Below are 17,522 nucleotides of genomic sequence, written 5' to 3'. Positions count from 1 at the left end.
CTCCCTCCGTCCCGCTTTAAGAGTTCCGGTTGATCAATTTTGGGCGTCCCGCTTTAGGAGTCCCGGTTGAGATAAATTAATAAAAAATGTCTACAAAGTGTTAAAAGTGGATCCCAACATCCACTACAACTAATAAAAAAGTGTTAAAAGTGGGTCTCAACATCCACTATAACATTTATTTGTTGGACACTCGATTAAAAGTGGGTCTCAACATCTACTACAATATTTATTTATTACACACTCAAACACTTTTTTCTTAAAACATGTGGCCGACTCAACCAGGACTCCTAAAACGGGACGGAGGGAGTATCTAAGGGGTGCAAAATATCAATTGGAAGGTAAGTTGACACTTTTAACCAAAAAAAGGGAACAACAAGTACTTTAGTTTTATGGATTTTTTTTTATAAACTTAGGGCAACGCTCGAGGCTCAAACCATAAAACTAGGCAAACGAAAGAACAAGACATATCCAAAAGAAATACTAAGATCTCTACTATCCTACTACAAGACTTGACTAACAAACACACTCACATAACAAATTATAAGTAAAATTAAAACAACTCACCGAACGAAAACACCTTTAGCACAACAAGATGAATGAAAATAGAACCTCGAAAAGCTAAACAAGTGATCAGATTAAGAACAAAGTAAGAAGTACCTCAGAAAAACTTTGAATCAACTTGACTTACCTCTTTGAATCAACTTTCGAGCATCAACCATTGACCCAAGTACCAAGACGCCATAAAAATCGTTTCCTTTTGACCACCCAACTTAAAATCTTGAAAAGCCACGTCCACGTGCATGTACTTGAATGTAGTGACTTTTGTTTGGATTCTTTAAGTCTTCAATGAGTTCCATCACTGGTGTGGCTACAATTTTATGGAGTAATTTAGGATTTCCTAAGCAAATAGTGTGAATACTGAGTAGGTAAGTGTACTTCGTTTGGTAGTGTCACTTTCTTTTATTTAAAAGAGTTCACTGTCATTAATATTATCATAGTGTGATTAAAACATGACTTTAAAAACAGTACTGATTAAAACATACGTGATTGTGATTAAAACAATGTGTTTAAAAAATTGATTGAATTGTAAATCAACAAATTAAAAGTGGAGATAAAATTGCTATCTTTAAACTCGTATTATAATGACAAATTTTAGAAAAGAAATTATGGAACAAGCAACTTATTTTCTTCAAATCTATCGAGCCACGAAGTAAGAATTTGGGAAAGTAACTTGGTTAGATTTTGTTGATTTGTAACTGAGTTCTATGACTAAAATACCTATATGTGGCTGCTACGTCAAACTATTGTAAGGTTATCTCCTACGGCGCCCTTCCCGTTCGTCCGTCGGGGACGGGCGACCCGACGGGCGCCATAGTGGGCGGGAAGGGCGCCCACGCCGGTCCCGGGTGCCCCTGCGATGAGCTCGCCCCTCCCGTCGACGGGCGAGTGGGACGGGCGCCACTGTGGCGAAGGTCGCCCGTCCCAACTCGGACGTCCGACATATTTTTTTTTTTTTTTTTTAAACTCTATAAATAGGGCTCCTCCAACGTCATTTCATTCACACCACTTGTGTTGACAAGTTTCTCTCTCTAAACCTCTTTTTTCAATTATCTATAATGGCGAGTAGTCGTGCGGGTGGTAGTGGCGCAGGCGCTAGTGATAGTGATGGCTTTAGCGATGATGAATTGGATCTCGCTGTGCAAGCGGCGATTGATCGACGGATCCGGCAGAGGCAGCAGCGGCAGCAGGCGGCGGCGGCCGTGCCTCGGCCAATCCATCGCCGACGGCATGTACCCCGGGACCACATTGCTGCACATCAGCGGTTGTATGAGGACTACTTTGCTCCAGAGCCGCGTTTTGGGGATGCCTTATTCCGCCGACGTTTTCGGATGCATCGTCCTCTGTTTATGCATATCGTTGGTGCATTAGAGAGGAGGTACGAGTTTTTCAGGATCGGGGAGGATGCGGCTGGCAAACCCGGACACACGCCAATACGAAGTGTACGGCCGCAATCAGGCAACTGGCGTACGGAGGGCCGGCCGACATGTTCGACGAGTACCTCCACATTGGGGAATCTTCCGCCGTCCAGTGTCTGTTGGAGTTTTGCGCGGGCGTTAGAGCGATATTCGGGGATCAGTATCTTCGACGTCCGAGCCCCGAAGACTGCCAGCGGCTGATTAATATGCACGGGTCGGTGCACGGGTTCCCTGGGATGTTGGGCAGCATCGATTGTATGCATTGGGAGTGGAGGAACCGCCCCGTCGCCTGGAAGGGGATACACACTTCCGGCTTCAAAGCCAAGCATCCCACGATGATCCTTGAAGCCGTAGCTGACTACCGGCTGTGGATATGGCATGCTTATTTTGGAGTAGCCGGGTCGAACAACGACCTCAACGTCCTCCAGTCGTCGCCCCTGTTCAACGATAGGTGCAATGGCGTTGGTCCCGCCATCAGTTTCATCGCCAACGGCAACCAACACAACATGGGATACTATTTGGCGGATGGGATATACCCAAGCTGGCCCGTCTTTGTGAAGTCGATCAAGCATCCGGTCGGGCCAAAGAAGAGCTACTTTGCGACCCGGCAAGAGGCAGCGCGCAAGGATGTTGAGCGCGCATTTGGTGCGCTCCAGAGTCGATGGGCGATGGTGAGGGGTCCGGCACGGCAGTGGTATATCCCCAACATCGGCGACATCATGTACGCGTGTATCATTCTGCACAACATGATTGTCGAAAGTGAAGGGGACGAATTGACTCAGTGGAACAGCGAAGATGACACGGGTGCCGGACCCAGCCACGGTGTGGCCACCGCGAATGTGAACATGGGTGTACCTCATGGAGAGGTTGAGCGGTTGCGCGCATTTACCGACATGCGGCAAAGAAATGCCCATATTCGACTTCAGGAGGATATCATCGAAGAGGTTTGGACGCGGAGGGGTGGACACTGATGTGGTTGTTTTTTTTTTCGCATGATGTATGTTTTTTTTTTCTACTATGTAATTTTTTTTTTCGAATTATGTATGTTTTTTTTTAATGAAATATTCGTATTTCCCGTTCGTATTTTTGTCGGATTATGTCTTCCGTGAATTTAAATTTTAATTGTGAATTAATTTAATTGTGGGAAGGGCGAGTGGGAGGGGCGAGTGGGAAGGGCTAGTGATGTGGCAGTGGAATGGGAGGGGCTAGTGCTGACGTGGCATGGGAAGGGCGCGTGGGAGGGGCGAATGGGAGGGGCGCCGCCGGAGACAACCTAATAGTTAATGTATAGCTAAACTAGCTTAAGTTGTGTTTATCAATTTTTCTCGACAAATGATTGACTAATTCTTAAATATACATATTACATTCCAAACACGTCATCATTAATGTATATTCTTTTTTTAGGATCCATTAATATGTAAGCAATACACTTAAAAGGAAATTTCTTTACATATGGAGATACATATCCTATGCTAAGTGCAACCGTAACTTCCAATTCATCATGCCCAGAATTAGTTGAATAAAATTGCACACCTTAGTTAACTTGAAAGAAACATTGAGTTGCGTATGCATTGGAGAAAATAGAAAATATATTGAGGTGAACCTAGGTCTTGAAGTTAATTTAAGATAACTTGTTCAACGTAATTTAAGAAAAATATAAATTGCAAATAATAGTAAAATATTTTAACTCTCAAAGGAATATTTGTTTCGATTGTAATTTTATTCTTCTTTCCTTATGTTAAGTTCTTTATTTTGTTTTTGCTTTTTTCTTCAACAAATGTCCAAATTTAAAAGTAAAACGATGAAATTTTTTATTTTATCCTTTTTAATATTTTATCGGTATAATAGACATTCAAATTATGAAATTTGATCAAATTTTGTCCATTCCCTATAATTTTATTAATTTATGAAGTTTCAGTTTTTTTTCCCAATTGTCCCCTTTATATTTAAAGATGTCATTCTGTATATAGTTTAGACAATATTACGAAAATTTGAAACTCCATTGTTAATATTTCAATTTTAAACTTCATGTAACGGATTAGAAATTAATCAAATTAAATGATTTAAATGGCTATTTTTATTTTATAATATAATAATGAATTACATACTAGGAGTATATATTTATTATGATAACTGGCATAATTATAAAATTTCCTCTCTTTGGTACATGTAATGTGACAATATAAAAGTTAAATGAATTATGAAATGATACGGCAGAAAATCTGTGCTAAACTGCGTACACATAATCAATGAAATAAAATAATGATATGTAATGATATCGCCAATTCAATACAAGTACAACTGTTTGAAATGTAATAAAAGGGTGGGGCCCGCATCACTCCAACCTCAGCAACTAGAATCGAATCTCCCACTCCGAACATTCCTCTCAAGTCTCAACAGATGCCAATTCCTGAATCCAACGGCTCAGATTGAATAACCAACAAATAAAAATTGTTCGGTAATAGCTGCCGATCCTTTTAACCGTCAGACAAAAACAAACCTCTTTGCCATCTCACACTTCCCACCCTCCAATTGCCCATCTCTTTTCTCTGTCTCTCCCTGGAATCAATTCTTTCTGTGTTTCTCACTTTCATTTAGGAAATCGCAGGAGCAGGAGTTTCATTGCAGTAAAAATCCAATCTTTGAGATTTTTTTGGATTTCCAGATGTAGTTTGTTGCTTCAAGCTTGTCCGTTTGCACAAAAGTCTCTTCCTTTTCAAAAAAATAGATTAAACAAATAAAATGCCACTTTCATCCTCCGCTTCTCCCACCAATTTTCCGCTGGAAAGACAGGAATTTGCTCACAAATTAAATGTCTGATATTTTCTTGGCTTGTAGGAAAAAGTTGTTGTCTACTCAATTCTAACCTCTGATAAAAAAAAATTGTATATACATAGAGAAATCTCCATATCTATATATATTTTGTATATATAGATATGATGGTGAAGGCGGATTCAACCAAGGATTCGAATGCCATAAACAAGGTTTTCGAAAGAGTTGGGGTGTACGGATTTGGGGGCGCCACCAATTACAAAAGGCTCAAACACACCGAAAAAGATGATGATGAAGATGGAAACATGGAGCTCGAGCAGATTGGCGCCGAGAGGGCCAAGACTGTCCTCATTCTCATGAGCGATACCGGCGGCGGCCACCGTGCCTCCGCCGAGTCCATCAGGGACGCCTTCCAGCTCGAATACGGCGATGAATACAGGGTTAGCCTTTTTTTCTTTTCAAATTGCCATTTTATGTATGTGTTGTTGGATGTTTGGTTTTGATTGTAGAAGTTATGTTTTGAGGCCATGGGAATTAAAAGATTATAGCCTTTGTCATGTTTCTTGTTTATATACGTCTGTAGGTGAGAATGATTAACAATCTTTATGTGATTCATTTCCTAAAAATCCCACCTTTAGTCGTTTTGATATTCTATGATGAACTATATAGATGGTTATTGAAATTCAATGCCAAGAAAAAGAGGTTTGGAACTCATGGATGGTTCTTGTCTTGATTGTGATGTGGGTCGATTTATCATATAGTGATGCGTCGTGATCATCTCTGTTTTTTCGTTTCCTGGGTAGAGCATGCTGAATTTCGTAGTCTTAAAAAGACCTTTTGTATGTGTAGTGTAAAAGCCAAAAATGGATTATATTTTTTTAATGTATTCATTTGAATGATTCATATGCAGATATACGTGAAAGATGTGTGGAAGGAGTATACTGGGTGGCCACTAAATGATATGGAGGGGCAGTACAAGTTCATGGTCAAACACGTCCAGCTTTGGAAATTTGCATTCCATGGAACTTCTCCGAGATGGATACACTCCATCTATCTTGCAGCTATTGCTGCCTTCTATGCCAAGTACGAATGCCTCTGCCCTATTAATCCCTCTTTAGCTTTCAGTCTCGAATTTAGATCAGTCCACTCATCATGCCCTAAAGTTGGTAGACTGTTCTTGAAATTGATTTGATGACCACACTTAGCTATGTAGTTTCCTATCCATTTTCATTTGCAGTTTCTTGATAATTCATGTTTTGTGGTTTGCAAGGGAGGTAGAGGCAGGCCTAATGGAGTACAAACCCGATATCATTATAAGCGTTCACCCGCTCATGCAGCACATTCCGCTATGGGTGCTCAAATGGCAAGGCCTGCAGAAAAAGGTCTTCTTTGTAACTGTTATTACTGACCTCAGCACTTGCCACCGCACATGGTAAGGACCTCATTTCATTTGTTGGAGCCGAGGACTCAACGATTGTATTACTGATATGGGATATTCTTTAAGGTTTCATCCATTAGTGGATCGACTGTACTGCCCCTCAGAGGCTGTAGCAAAGAGGGCGGTGCTAGATGGCCTAGACATATCTCAAACTCGCGTATACGGCTTGCCCATTAGGCCTTCCTTCTGCAGAGCAATTCTATCAAAGGTAGCGGTTTTACATGAGATAATCTGCTGATTAAATTACAAACCTCAGACATTGTTGCACATTCGACCCAATCTACGAACTCTTGCAGTCAAGTCCTAACATTTTTAGAGTGGACTAGACCTCCCCTAAAATTTTCCAGTCATAGGGTAATGTTGACGAACTCTTGTTTCATTTCCTTTTTCTTGAACTCTTCTTCGATGTAGGATGATTTGAGAGTCGAGCTTGAGATGGATCCGCTGCTGCCAGCCGTTTTGTTGATGGGAGGCGGAGAGGGGATGGGCCCTGTGAAGAAGACAGCATTTGCTCTTGGAGAGTCACTATTCGATAAAGAACACGAGAGGCCAATAGGGCAGCTCATAATCATCTGTGGCCGCAATCAAGATCTAGCCGCCACCTTACAGTCCACCGAATGGAAAATTCCAGTCAAGGTAACTGAATCTCTTCTTCAAGAATCTAAGGTTAGTGAAGTTTCGACAAAAACTTATCCGAAGTTATACTACAATGTAGGTTAGAGGATTTGAGAAGCAGATGCAGAAATGGATGGGTGCTTGTGACTGCATTATCACTAAAGTATGTAACTTTATACTTTCATATCATGACTCTAGTACACCCCTTTCATCGCCTCATTGTTAATGAGAAATTTACCATGTTTTATAGGCCGGACCGGGCACCATTGCAGAGGCATTGATACGAGGCCTTCCCATCGTTCTAAACGACTACATTCCTGGACAGGTAGGTTAAACGAAATCTCACCTCTTTAATTTTAACCTCCCCTAACTCATCTACATTCACTTCACATGGTAACAACAGGAGAAAGGAAACGTTCCGTATGTAGTTGACAATGGGGCGGGCATGTTCACTAGGAAGCCCAAGGAAACAGCGAAGATTGTGGCAGAATGGTTCAGCACAAAGAAAGACGAGCTCATGAAAATGTCTGAGAACGCACTGAGACTCGCGCAGCCAAATGCAGTGTTCGACATTGTTAGAGACATCCACGAGCTGGCTTGCCAGCGCAGCCCTATAGCGAACGCCCCGTACATGCTGACGTCATCGTTCTCAAGCTTGATTTAGTGTGCAGGTGTGTTCCCAGGTTTCCATCTCTGGCACGAGATTAAATTGACCAAGTCCAATTTGGTGTAGCATATGAAATTATAGGATTCTTTGTACAATATATGCCCAAAATTAAGAGAAGAAAGAAAGAATGTTAGTTGGGGTTGAAATTTTGTTTGGTATTGTATTCTTTTTAGGATAGTCTTGACATGTAGGAATTGTACTTGATGTGAATTGTGAATTATAGTTGATGTGAAGTGATTTATTCCACTTTGATTTGCCAAGTTTGTGCTTCCAAAGTTGTTTGATTATACTCAACCATTCCTGGAATGTCTTCGGTTATAAACACTGCAACTTGTTGGGAAAAAGTTTTTTATTTTTTGAGACATGTGAAAGAAGTTATAACTAACTTGCTCCACTAGATTGAAAAATTAGATAACGACACAATCAATGACTACACAGAAATGAACATGAATGTTCACATTTTAGCATGGATGGGCGCTGTCCGTAGCTTTTAGTAGTAATACCCTTACCCTACATCCCAACTCAGCAAACCATTTTCTTCCCCAAAAGATTATAAATATAAGCAAATACAGCTGTGTTCTCTTTTGGCCTCAATTAATTTCAGGTTGGCAATGTTTAAGATTCGTGATTGGGACCATAGATATTTTGGAAAAGTTGATTTAAGGCAATTGCAATATTATAATAAAGAGAAAATTTCTACCAAATTATGCCATCATAGTCTGCAAAAGTTGAAGCAAGACTAGTAGTCAGTAGGATAAAATATTTTTTAAAAGTTTTTTTGGGTCAACAACGCCATGAACTTACAGGGCCGCAAAAGTGGTGTGGGGCAAGGCTCGACGGCTGCATTGCGGAGGTTGGGGCAGCAGTGTCAGTGGCGTTAGCTGCAAAACGGTGATCGACGCATCAAAGCAGCACAATTTTCCATATCTCAAACCAAAAGATCATCATATGAAAAAAATAAACAAACAAATAACAAACTCATAAAGAAGACCCAAGGAGAGAAGATCAATTATGTTGGTAATCAATTACAATGAACTTTAAGAAAGTCTGCAATATATCTCAACAGGTTTCTACATGGCTCTCCTTTATTTGTGTATGGCTAAAGCTACATTTTTACTATCTAACAAAATAATTCATTAAAGAAACCAACACATGATCACATGGAAAACAGGCCATGTAACTCCACCTAGAAACACATGGATTGTTACTAGTTGAGTCTGCTGTGCTGTCGTTGCCTCTGTTCATGGTGTGATGACATTCATGAACTTTCTTTTGGCAAATGCTAACCACCATTTGTTTGGAGTTCCATTGGATCGATACGCCACACTCAATAATCTTCCACTTGTTTCTTCGCGTATCTGCTTCAAGTAATTTCTGAAGAGCTCTGCATTCACATGTCATAGAATTCCAAAAAATGATTCAGGCACATAGTAAGCAAAATAAATGTATGGCATGCAACCTGCCAGTATTCACCAAAATTAAACTCTAACATCTCGGTCTAAGTCCTCAGTATTCAATATTTGTTCATAGGGTATTTTTAAAGATAAGTAACATCTTGTGAGACCAAAACCTCCCTTTTCAATCTTAGATGGAGTACAAGGATGAAGATCAGAGGCAGCATTACAAACCACTATGTAATAATAGAAGTTCAGACACAGTGATATCAGATATGATTAGAAGATTTCTTTGAAGACGGCATAAGGAATACTAAAAGGAAGGAAAGAGGGCAGTAAGATAATATCTCTAAATCTGGCCTAATAAACAAGATTCACATGATATGCCTCATTGTGCTGCATGACATTATTTTACCTGCTTCATCTTCAGACTGTGGCTGTGAAAATAGTCCTGGAAATGGGAATCCATGCTCCCCGGGCACAGGGACCTTTTCCAGTCCAAGATTGATAATTGCTTTAGTTCCTTCAGCCAATGTCCGGCAGCCTTCTAGCCTCTTCAGAGCAAGATTTATGTAGAATGTTAAGTAGATAAGAAGCTTATCAGCTGGACTCTTAATGTCAAAGTTTCTGAAAAAGACATTGGCACGAAAGAATGTAATCGCCTCATCCACAATATCAGTGCTATCTGCGCACAACACAAAATACAGTTGATTATAATACATTCAGTTTGACAATTTTCAGCAATAAGGGTGATCCTGACCTTGTTCTGAGACTGGAGCTGGTCCTTTAATGTGGCTTTTTAGGGGCAGTAGAGGGCAACCACATGCTTTAGAAATGTCTTCAACGTCAACGAAACTGGAGTGGTATACCTGCAATATCATTTCCACCCCCAAAGTGCCACACATAAAATAAAATTTACCAATGGTATCGAACAAGAAGATGAGAAAGATAGTAAGCAGAAAAGGAAGATTTCCTTCAAAGAAAGAAAACCATTTTCAGTAGCAACTTTATATTTCTAGAAAACAGTATGGTTATAAAAACACATTTTAGATTATGAACTCCCTCAGTTCTCTTTTTCATTGCATTTGCGTGCGTAATTTGGTACTCCAGTGGTTATCCATAATTTCATACACTAAAAGCCCAGAGGAAAGCCTGAACAAACAGGTAGGCTCCTATAATCTCCATGCCACACAAATGAATATAATGAAATAGAAAGCAATATCATCTCCAAAACAACATTAGCCAGACCAAATAACCAGCAGAGATGATTATAAATATCATCAACAGGTGATAATCAGATCATTCCCATCGACTTGCTTACAAAATAGAATCAACACATTTGAAAAGAATTCTAAGGAACACAACAGAGAACGAGTTCTATAAAGAAGCATAAGTTTTTCTCCCAATCATATAATTCTGGATCACTGTATGGTTAAGTGTCATGTCACTCAATCCAGGAGATTCCTTCTGTTTACCTGATACAAATATAGATCTATGTACGTGGATTAAAAAACTTTGAAATATAATATTTACCAGTTGTTAAAAGGCAACAGATGAGGGGAGCTGGTTACAGCTTAAAGTAGTCTAGATGCGGATAAACACACACTTTAAAGTTTGTTATGCATTTGGCATGTCATCGCACATTAGCGTTATATTTCATGCAAGTGATCATTAACATGTAATTAAACATGAGAACGAAGTTCCCAGGCATTCAAGGAAACAGAAAATAAGGGGTCCTCTGTAAATTGCTGCAATAAACTTACTAAGAAACAAGAATAAATGCTTTATCTGAGTTTAATTAGGAGTCAAATAGCAAACACTTTAATGGAAAACCAAACAAAAACACAAACAGCAAAGAAAATAAGTACTCCATGATTCTCACCATGTTAATCCAATGTGTATAGTTCTTTGTACCCAATGTCTGCCGAAGCAATATTCTGCAGTTGTACAATTATTATCATCAATATTATTCACTAAATTAAGGATCATCAGCTTACAATGAGCTACAAGATGTTCGCACCATGGTTGATACCCTGCACTTTTAAACCAAACGTTTTTCATAAAGGAAATTGGCGTTTAATTGATTTTCACAATCTATATCTATACATGTCAAAAAGCAAGACAATCTGTCGCATTTTCCACACACACTTCGCTAAAATATCTTCCACACTTTTAGTTTCAATTACTGATCACATGATAATCGTTCTTCCATATTTAGGCGTGGTGTAGTGATCAATCAATCATCATCTCAGATCTAATCATCTAAATCTAATTCCATAATTATGAAAGATTTTAACTGAAAATAGAAAAGCGTTCAGAAGTATAAAAGCAATTGTAGGTCTCGATAGATTCCTTTTGTACCAAGGTATAGAGTAATAGTAGTAAAGAGATAAGGGCATACTCGGCGACGGCGGCGAGAAGCGATGGGAAGCGGTGGGCGAGGGAGACGGCGTCGGACGGAATTGAGAAGAAGAATTAGAGCATCTGCAATGGTACCGCAACAACAAAAAGCATTAGAAATTGGAAGGGATCACCTAAAACTACTAAATCGCTTGGTGAAGAAGAAAAGCCACGAGGTAATTTATTTTTGTTTAAATGGTAAAAATCAAATTCCGATTATAAACATTATTTCCTCTATGTCTATAAAAATGTGTATTTAAAATGAAATTAGAATTAATTTTAAATGAATAAAGTATGAGAGATGAGTAAAGGGTAGTTAAAATAATATTAGTTAATAGGGAGATCATATTAGTATTATTTAATGAGTTGTTACGGTAGATTAAATAAATTGATATGTATTATAAAAGTAATATGTTTTGGATAACTTTTCGTAAATAAAAATGTCCATATTTTTGTGAAAACAAAAGTGCACGTCTTTCAATGAGATGGAGAAAATAATATTTATTATTAATCAATATAACCAATTATTTATAGCAAGTTTAGACTAATGAGCATTCACAAATCACAATAGCATAGCCCTCCCATAATTACCAAATGCTACATCATCAGCTAAATACACGGCCCTCCCAAGGTCCTCCCAGCCTCATAGCCCTCGTAATGGCCTTATTATTTAATTTTTTTTAACTGGTATTTATCAAATATTAAAATAATAAAAATGAAATTAATTGAAAAAAAAACATAGAAAAATGCAAACGTACTTCAATAATAATAATAATAAACTCTAGTATAAATCAAAAAAAAAATATACTCGAGAGAATGAGAGCTGTAAATAAAATAAAGTGCAATGAGTTGTATATATAGAGTTGAAATAAAAATAAATAAAAAACGTGGATAGTGGTCGGATCCGTGCAATAGGTGTCGTGCGAGCGCCGAGCGACCGCTGTCCCATCCCCACCCCTGCCCTTCTAGTCGGCGCCCGCCGACTGCCGTTCCACTGCCCTTCCCGCGCACTGCATCCTTATTGTGAGTGCTCTTGTACATGTTGTAACATACCTAAATAAGTATTTTTCTTTATCGCATTTAAAAGAGTGATTGAATATTTTAGTAAAGAGAGAATAAGAGGAATTTGTGTTCACATATTAAAATTTGAATATTTTAAGTGGAAAGATAGAATCTTAAATTGGACCGAGGGAATAATTAGGATAGGATTTACTCTGTACCACCCTAAACATTATTGTAACAATTTAAATTGAATAATTAGTAAGTAAATTCAGACACGTCGTTTTGAAGTACTATAAATTAATTTCATATACTAATATGAGTTTCACACTATTCTCTGTTTGAAACGGTGGAAATTATATTATACATACACAAAGTTTTATCAATATTTGAATTAAAAAATTAAAATCTAGTGTAATTTCTCCATGAAATTGCGTAGTCATATTTTACAAAGGAAACGTCATCCTAATTCCTTAGCCTATTAACTAATTGGACGAGCTACCTACCCCCATCACCCCCCCGCCCGCCCAAACTCTGCAACTCCTGATTACAACACCAACGCCCTAATTTAATTTTACTGTGATTCACTCTTACTTCAATGCTCCCACAGATCTGAATCACTACTCGCTCATTCACCCATTCCTCCATTTCCTACTTCATGCCATTCCTTTGACCTTCGATTCTTCCTCTCAGCTCTCCCTCCGCCCGCAATGTCGTCGTTGCAACGCCTCACCGCCATTTCAGAGGACTCACAACACCCGCCCGAATCCGCCATCGCTCTCAGAGATTCCCCCGCCGCCGCCCCAAACCCTAGCTACTCATGCCGCCACTTGTCCGACCTCCGATCCCGCCTCGGCCCCGACCCCTTCCTCAAATTCCGCGGCTGCATCCGCGTCCGCCTCCCCGGCCGCGCCTCCATCTCCGCCCCCGTCAGGTGCGACGTCTGCGGCCGCGCCCCGCCCCGCCTCTTCGCCTGCGTGTCGTGCGCCGCCGTCGGCTGCGGCGAGCACGCCCCTCCGCACGCGGCGGACGCCTCGCACCACGTGCTGGTCGACGTCGGCCGGGCCGAGCTCTTCTGCTTCGCCTGCAGGGACCAGGTCTACGACCGCGACTTCGACGCCGCGGTAGCCGCCGCCGCCGTCGGAGGCGGGCCCCTCCCCCCGACGGAGAGCGTGCGGAAGCGCAGGCGTGTGGATTACAAACCCTGGGCGCCCGATCTTAATGAGCTGGCGTTGATCGCGGAGAAGTCGAGCCCTCTGCCGCCGAGTCGAATCGAAGGGGGCGCTGTGTTGCCGTGGGGGCTGAGGGGACTCAGCAATCTGGGGAATACTTGTTTCATGAACTCCGTTTTGCAGGCCTTACTCCATACGCCGCCGCTGAGGAACTATTTCCTGAGTGATAAGCACAATCGGTACTACTGCGAGAGAGAAAACAGAACCATCGTCACGCGCAAGACCGATGCTGCTAAAGGCAACAATAAGAATTTGCAGCTGTGTCTAGCGTGTGATTTGGACGCCATTTTCTCGGCCGCCTTCTCCGGGGATCGGATGCCGTATAGCCCAGCAAAATTCTTGCATAGGTCTGCTTTAGGGTTAAGAGTGTTGTTAACGTGCATATATTATTACCTCCCGTAGGCTTCCATTTCCATTTCCCATAGTTAAACTTTAACTAGGAATTAAAAAATCATAATGAGTTTATGCCTTTTATTATATACTCCATATTGGTCATTCGGGTTGTGAAAGAAGTGATTCTTGTAGGTGATGTTTTTACAAGTTGAGATTTTTATTGGTTGCTGCAATTTCTTTAGTATCTTTATTGCTAAATAATTGGAGTGTCTGTCCTTGTTTAGCTCACATTTTTTGAGCAGATAGGCTAGATTATATTCACATTCTCATGCTGGCTGTGTTTTGTGATACAGTTGGTGGCAGCATGCTTCAAACCTTGCGAGTTATGAACAACAGGATGCTCATGAATTTCTCATTTCCATGCTTGACACCATTCATGAAAAGATGCAGAAAGATGTGCGCAAGCCCCATAGTCAAGGTAAGACCTTCACCTGACCTGAATAAGATAAGATGCTACGGTGAAGCCATGTGAACTCTTGACAATTAAGAGGTGATGGTGCATGTCCGTAAAATTTGGCCTGAACTGAATAAAACAAAATGAAACCTTTTCTTTTTGGTCCTATGCACAAACTCTGCCATTTTACCAGATGTTTGTATTGGAATCCTGATGTCTTACACATGTTTTTGAATCAGCTCCATTTCACTTCTTGTACTTTCAAGGGACAAGTTTGTCTTCTTTTACATTTAAATAATAGTAATATTCTTGTTACTCTTTCCATTTTGATATACATTCGTTCGTTTGCAGCTAGACAAGTTGAAAATTTTATACTACTACTACTACTACTATTTTATTGTGGTCTTCAGGTCTTGTTGAAATCCTAAGCATTATGCTCTACTAGATTTTTTAGCTTATTCTGTTTGATATAAAAGATTCATGATTGTCTTGAGTTTTCAGTCATGATGAAAAACAATACGAGTGGAACATGGAAAAATGGTTTTATAGTGTGTTAAATGGTTAGGTAATCTTGGATTTGTCTTACATTGGTTCCAGTGCATTTTTTTCTTTCAGTTTGTATATTTGTTTTTGGAATGCAATGACTGTGATCTTGATGAATGAATGAGTTTTATTGAATTATATGCTAGGCAGTTCTTGACTTCCTCTCAACATCCTACTCTCTCATACTACATTAGTATCTCTAGGCAACCCAAAGTACTTTCAGATTGAGTAACATCAATTTCTAAATGCAGGGTACTTGTCTAGGTTTTCCAGTCGCCTTAGGCATTGATATGCAAGTGCTGTCAGATTTAGAGCCATTCCAAACTGCGAGCTTGCCATCTGCTTCTCTCCTGTAAGTCTCATTTTTCTATGGTGCACTTGCCTTTCGTCATAGGGTCCTTGCTTGACACAACTTAATTTGCTGCTTTAGCTTCTGTTGTTATAAGAATCCACACATTGCTAAGGTTTCTGTAGGACATGGCAATCAAACCCTTTCAGCCCAAACACCTAGACATTTTGGTGTAGTCCAAGATTCTTGCTGTATCTTAGTTAAATTGCCCTAGCTTCTAGAAAATATTTAGTTGGTGTAAGTTTATAGGACTAGATAGAGTCACCCCAGTTGAAACTTTTGAGTGTTGTCTTGAAGTATCTTTTTAGTTCTCTCACGAGGAATATTTGTTCCATTGTGGGCCCATTATTTAGCTATAATTAAGAAAGGACTTATATATCCTTTGTAGTTCGAAAATGAGCTAATTTAGTTTTTAAACAACCATTTGGGCAGTAGATGCCGTGCCTCATGGTGTTTCAGTCATCTAATAAGAGCAAGAACTAATAGCCTCAGATGATTCTTGAAAAATAGCACTTTGTTTTTCCTGTAAATTACCCTTTGTTCCATTATCCTACATTGTTTACATCGAATGTGAAATCTACTAGCATGCTTGGTTACTGCTTGTGACCTTCACATGCCTTTGCAGTTCATAGGTTGTATTTTTAACTGTGAAGAATGCATGATTGCTCTGATGATATTACTGACACGTGTTCTGCTCTCTAGGCAGTGGAGATTGTTGTATTGCCCACCGTGTATTTTCTGGCATCCTTAGATCTGATGTCATGTGCACATCTTGTGGTTTCACATCTACGACATATGATCCATGTGTAGATATTTCGTTGGACTTGGAACCAAATCGTGCCAGTTCTACAAAAATGGCATCTGTAAAATCAAACTATTCTCTCTACAAGGAGGCAAATTCACTGAATTCCGGTGTTTCTACATTGGTCGGGTGCCTTGATCATTTCACAAGACCTGAGAGATTGGGGTCTGACCAGAAATTCTTCTGCCAGAAGTGTCAAGTGAGACAGGAATCGCTTAAACAAATGTCCATAAGAAAGCTTCCTCTGGTTTCTTGCTTTCATATCAAGCGGTTTGAGCATTCACCAATCCGTAAAATGTCTAGAAAGGTTGACCGCTATTTGCAGTTTCCATTTTCTCTGGACATGGCGCCATACCTCTCGTCATCCATTCTCAGAAGTAGGTACGGAAACAGAATCTTCCCATATGATGGGGATGAACAAGAGGCATCCAGTGAACTTTCTTCGCAGTTTGAGTTATTTGCTGTGATTACACACTCGGGTAAACTTGATGCTGGTCACTATGTGACTTATTTGAGACTAGGTAATCAATGGTACAAGTGCGATGACGCTTGGATAACTCGAGTAAATGACGACGTTGTCAGGGCTGCGCAAGGATACATGATGTTCTATGTGCAGAAAATGCTCTACTACAGAGTGAGTGAAAGTACGTGCGCTGCTTGAGCCTGTTTGGTGAGAATCAAATGTGCCCTTGCTCTCTTGATATCTGCATGTGCACTCTGCGTGGAATTTTTCTCGAGCAACGGGATAAGGCTGGGATGCTGCTAGTTCAGTGAAGGGTGCTAAGGGCTGCATCCAAATAACTCCTGCGATGGTGTTAGTTCGGGTTACCAGGTACGCCGGGATGGGCATTTTGGTTGGAGATTGTGTGTGTCTCCATTGAAGCCTTGGTGTTATTCTTAGTTTCGATCAGATTTTGCTGTTCATGGAAAGAAACAAATAAATGGTCTGTTTCGATTCTTTTGTTTTCCCATAATGATAATTCTACTGTGGGGAAGTATCAGACTAACTAGATGTGGGTATACAGAAAAGCTCAAACAATACTCTTATTACAAACTTTCTTCTGTTGGAGATCAACTCATTTAAGAACTCTGTTTTTCCTTCATTCTTGTCTCCCTCTCTCTTAATCTTTATGTATTTGTGTCCTATTTTATTTTCTACTTAATCAATTGTATATTAAAATTTGTGTCAAGCTTATTTATTTAGGGAGTATGAACTATCGTAACTAATCAGAGTTTAATTAATGCAACCAATTTGAGATAGAGTTCAAAGATCAAAACCGTTTGACTTAAAAGTTAAAATTGTTCAAAATTTGATTTGATTAGGAATTATTTAAATTAATTTTATCATTAAAGGTAACTAAAATGTATAAAATTAGTAGTACAAATTTGATGTGCTTTTGCCTCAAGATTAGTTTAGGGCGTCCACCTACCCATTAGAGCATCTAATATTATATTTCCAACAACTTAGACAAGATTCCCTAATTGATCATAAAGAAGAGTCCTAATTATTTTGTTAAATAAACATCTTAAAGTCAATAATGTTAAGCC

General features: G+C 39.8%; 3 protein-coding genes across 5 annotated transcripts; 2 read left to right on the top strand and 1 right to left on the bottom strand.

The window, feature by feature from the left end:
* The first annotated feature begins 4,458 nt into the window (after positions 1–4,458).
* Positions 4,459–7,728, top strand: LOC125187479 (monogalactosyldiacylglycerol synthase 2, chloroplastic-like). Its single transcript, XM_048084077.1, has 8 exons — positions 4,459–5,188; positions 5,659–5,831; positions 6,019–6,180; positions 6,253–6,394; positions 6,598–6,822; positions 6,902–6,964; positions 7,052–7,126; positions 7,205–7,728. The coding sequence occupies exons 1-8, from the start codon at positions 4,913–4,915 to the stop codon at positions 7,463–7,465; spliced, it is 1,377 nt and encodes a 458-aa protein (XP_047940034.1). The 5' UTR covers positions 4,459–4,912; the 3' UTR covers positions 7,466–7,728.
* A 398-nt stretch (positions 7,729–8,126) lies between these two features.
* LOC125187480 (actin-related protein 2/3 complex subunit 3) lies at positions 8,127–11,450 on the bottom strand. Of its 3 annotated transcripts, XR_007170616.1 has the most exons (7): positions 11,264–11,450; positions 10,745–10,799; positions 9,623–9,731; positions 9,278–9,547; positions 8,655–8,852; positions 8,273–8,349; positions 8,127–8,187 (listed from the first exon to the last, which is right to left on the bottom strand). XR_007170616.1 is itself a non-coding variant. In XM_048084078.1 (5 exons), exons 2-5 carry the CDS (start codon positions 10,745–10,747, stop codon positions 8,710–8,712), a joined length of 525 nt encoding a protein of 174 aa, XP_047940035.1. In that variant the 5' UTR covers positions 10,748–10,799; positions 11,264–11,450; the 3' UTR covers positions 8,456–8,709. The 3 variants fall into 3 exon arrangements, 1 of the variants encoding a protein (XP_047940035.1); XR_007170615.1 differs by having other exon boundaries at positions 8,127–8,349; XM_048084078.1 differs by lacking the exons at positions 8,127–8,187; positions 8,273–8,349 and having other exon boundaries at positions 8,456–8,852.
* Positions 11,451–12,793: 1,343 nt separating this feature from the next.
* On the top strand, positions 12,794–17,077 carry LOC125187478 (ubiquitin C-terminal hydrolase 22-like). Its single transcript, XM_048084076.1, has 3 exons — positions 12,794–13,840; positions 14,180–14,304; positions 15,875–17,077. Exons 1-3 carry the CDS (start codon positions 12,972–12,974, stop codon positions 16,633–16,635), a joined length of 1,755 nt encoding a protein of 584 aa, XP_047940033.1. The 5' UTR covers positions 12,794–12,971; the 3' UTR covers positions 16,636–17,077.
* The last annotated feature ends 445 nt before the right edge of the window (positions 17,078–17,522 follow it).

This window comes from Salvia hispanica, chromosome 5 (genome assembly GCF_023119035.1).
Source record: "Salvia hispanica cultivar TCC Black 2014 chromosome 5, UniMelb_Shisp_WGS_1.0, whole genome shotgun sequence".
Taxonomy (NCBI): domain Eukaryota; kingdom Viridiplantae; phylum Streptophyta; class Magnoliopsida; order Lamiales; family Lamiaceae; genus Salvia; species Salvia hispanica.
Note: the sequence above shows the minus strand (reverse complement) of the source record. Positions and strands in the feature narration are given on the sequence as shown.

Coding starts and splice junctions, on each gene's coding strand:
- LOC125187479 (XM_048084077.1), top strand. CDS start 4,913: ATGATGGTGAAGGCGGATTCAACCAAGGATTCGAATGCCATAAACAAG. Junction 6,395..6,597: donor GCAGAGCAATTCTATCAAAG/GTAGCGGTTTTA, acceptor TCTTCGATGTAG/GATGATTTGAGAGTCGAGCT. Junction 6,965..7,051: donor GTGACTGCATTATCACTAAA/GTATGTAACTTT, acceptor CATGTTTTATAG/GCCGGACCGGGCACCATTGC.
- LOC125187480 (XM_048084078.1), bottom strand. Junction 9,548..9,622: donor AGCTCCAGTCTCAGAACAAG/GTCAGGATCACC, acceptor TGTTGTGCGCAG/ATAGCACTGATATTGTGGAT. Junction 8,853..9,277: donor ACAGTCTGAAGATGAAGCAG/GTAAAATAATGT, acceptor ATGTGAATGCAG/AGCTCTTCAGAAATTACTTG.
- LOC125187478 (XM_048084076.1), top strand. CDS start 12,972: ATGTCGTCGTTGCAACGCCTCACCGCCATTTCAGAGGACTCACAACAC. Junction 13,841..14,179: donor CCAGCAAAATTCTTGCATAG/GTCTGCTTTAGG, acceptor TTTGTGATACAG/TTGGTGGCAGCATGCTTCAA. Junction 14,305..15,874: donor GCGCAAGCCCCATAGTCAAG/GTAAGACCTTCA, acceptor TCTGCTCTCTAG/GCAGTGGAGATTGTTGTATT.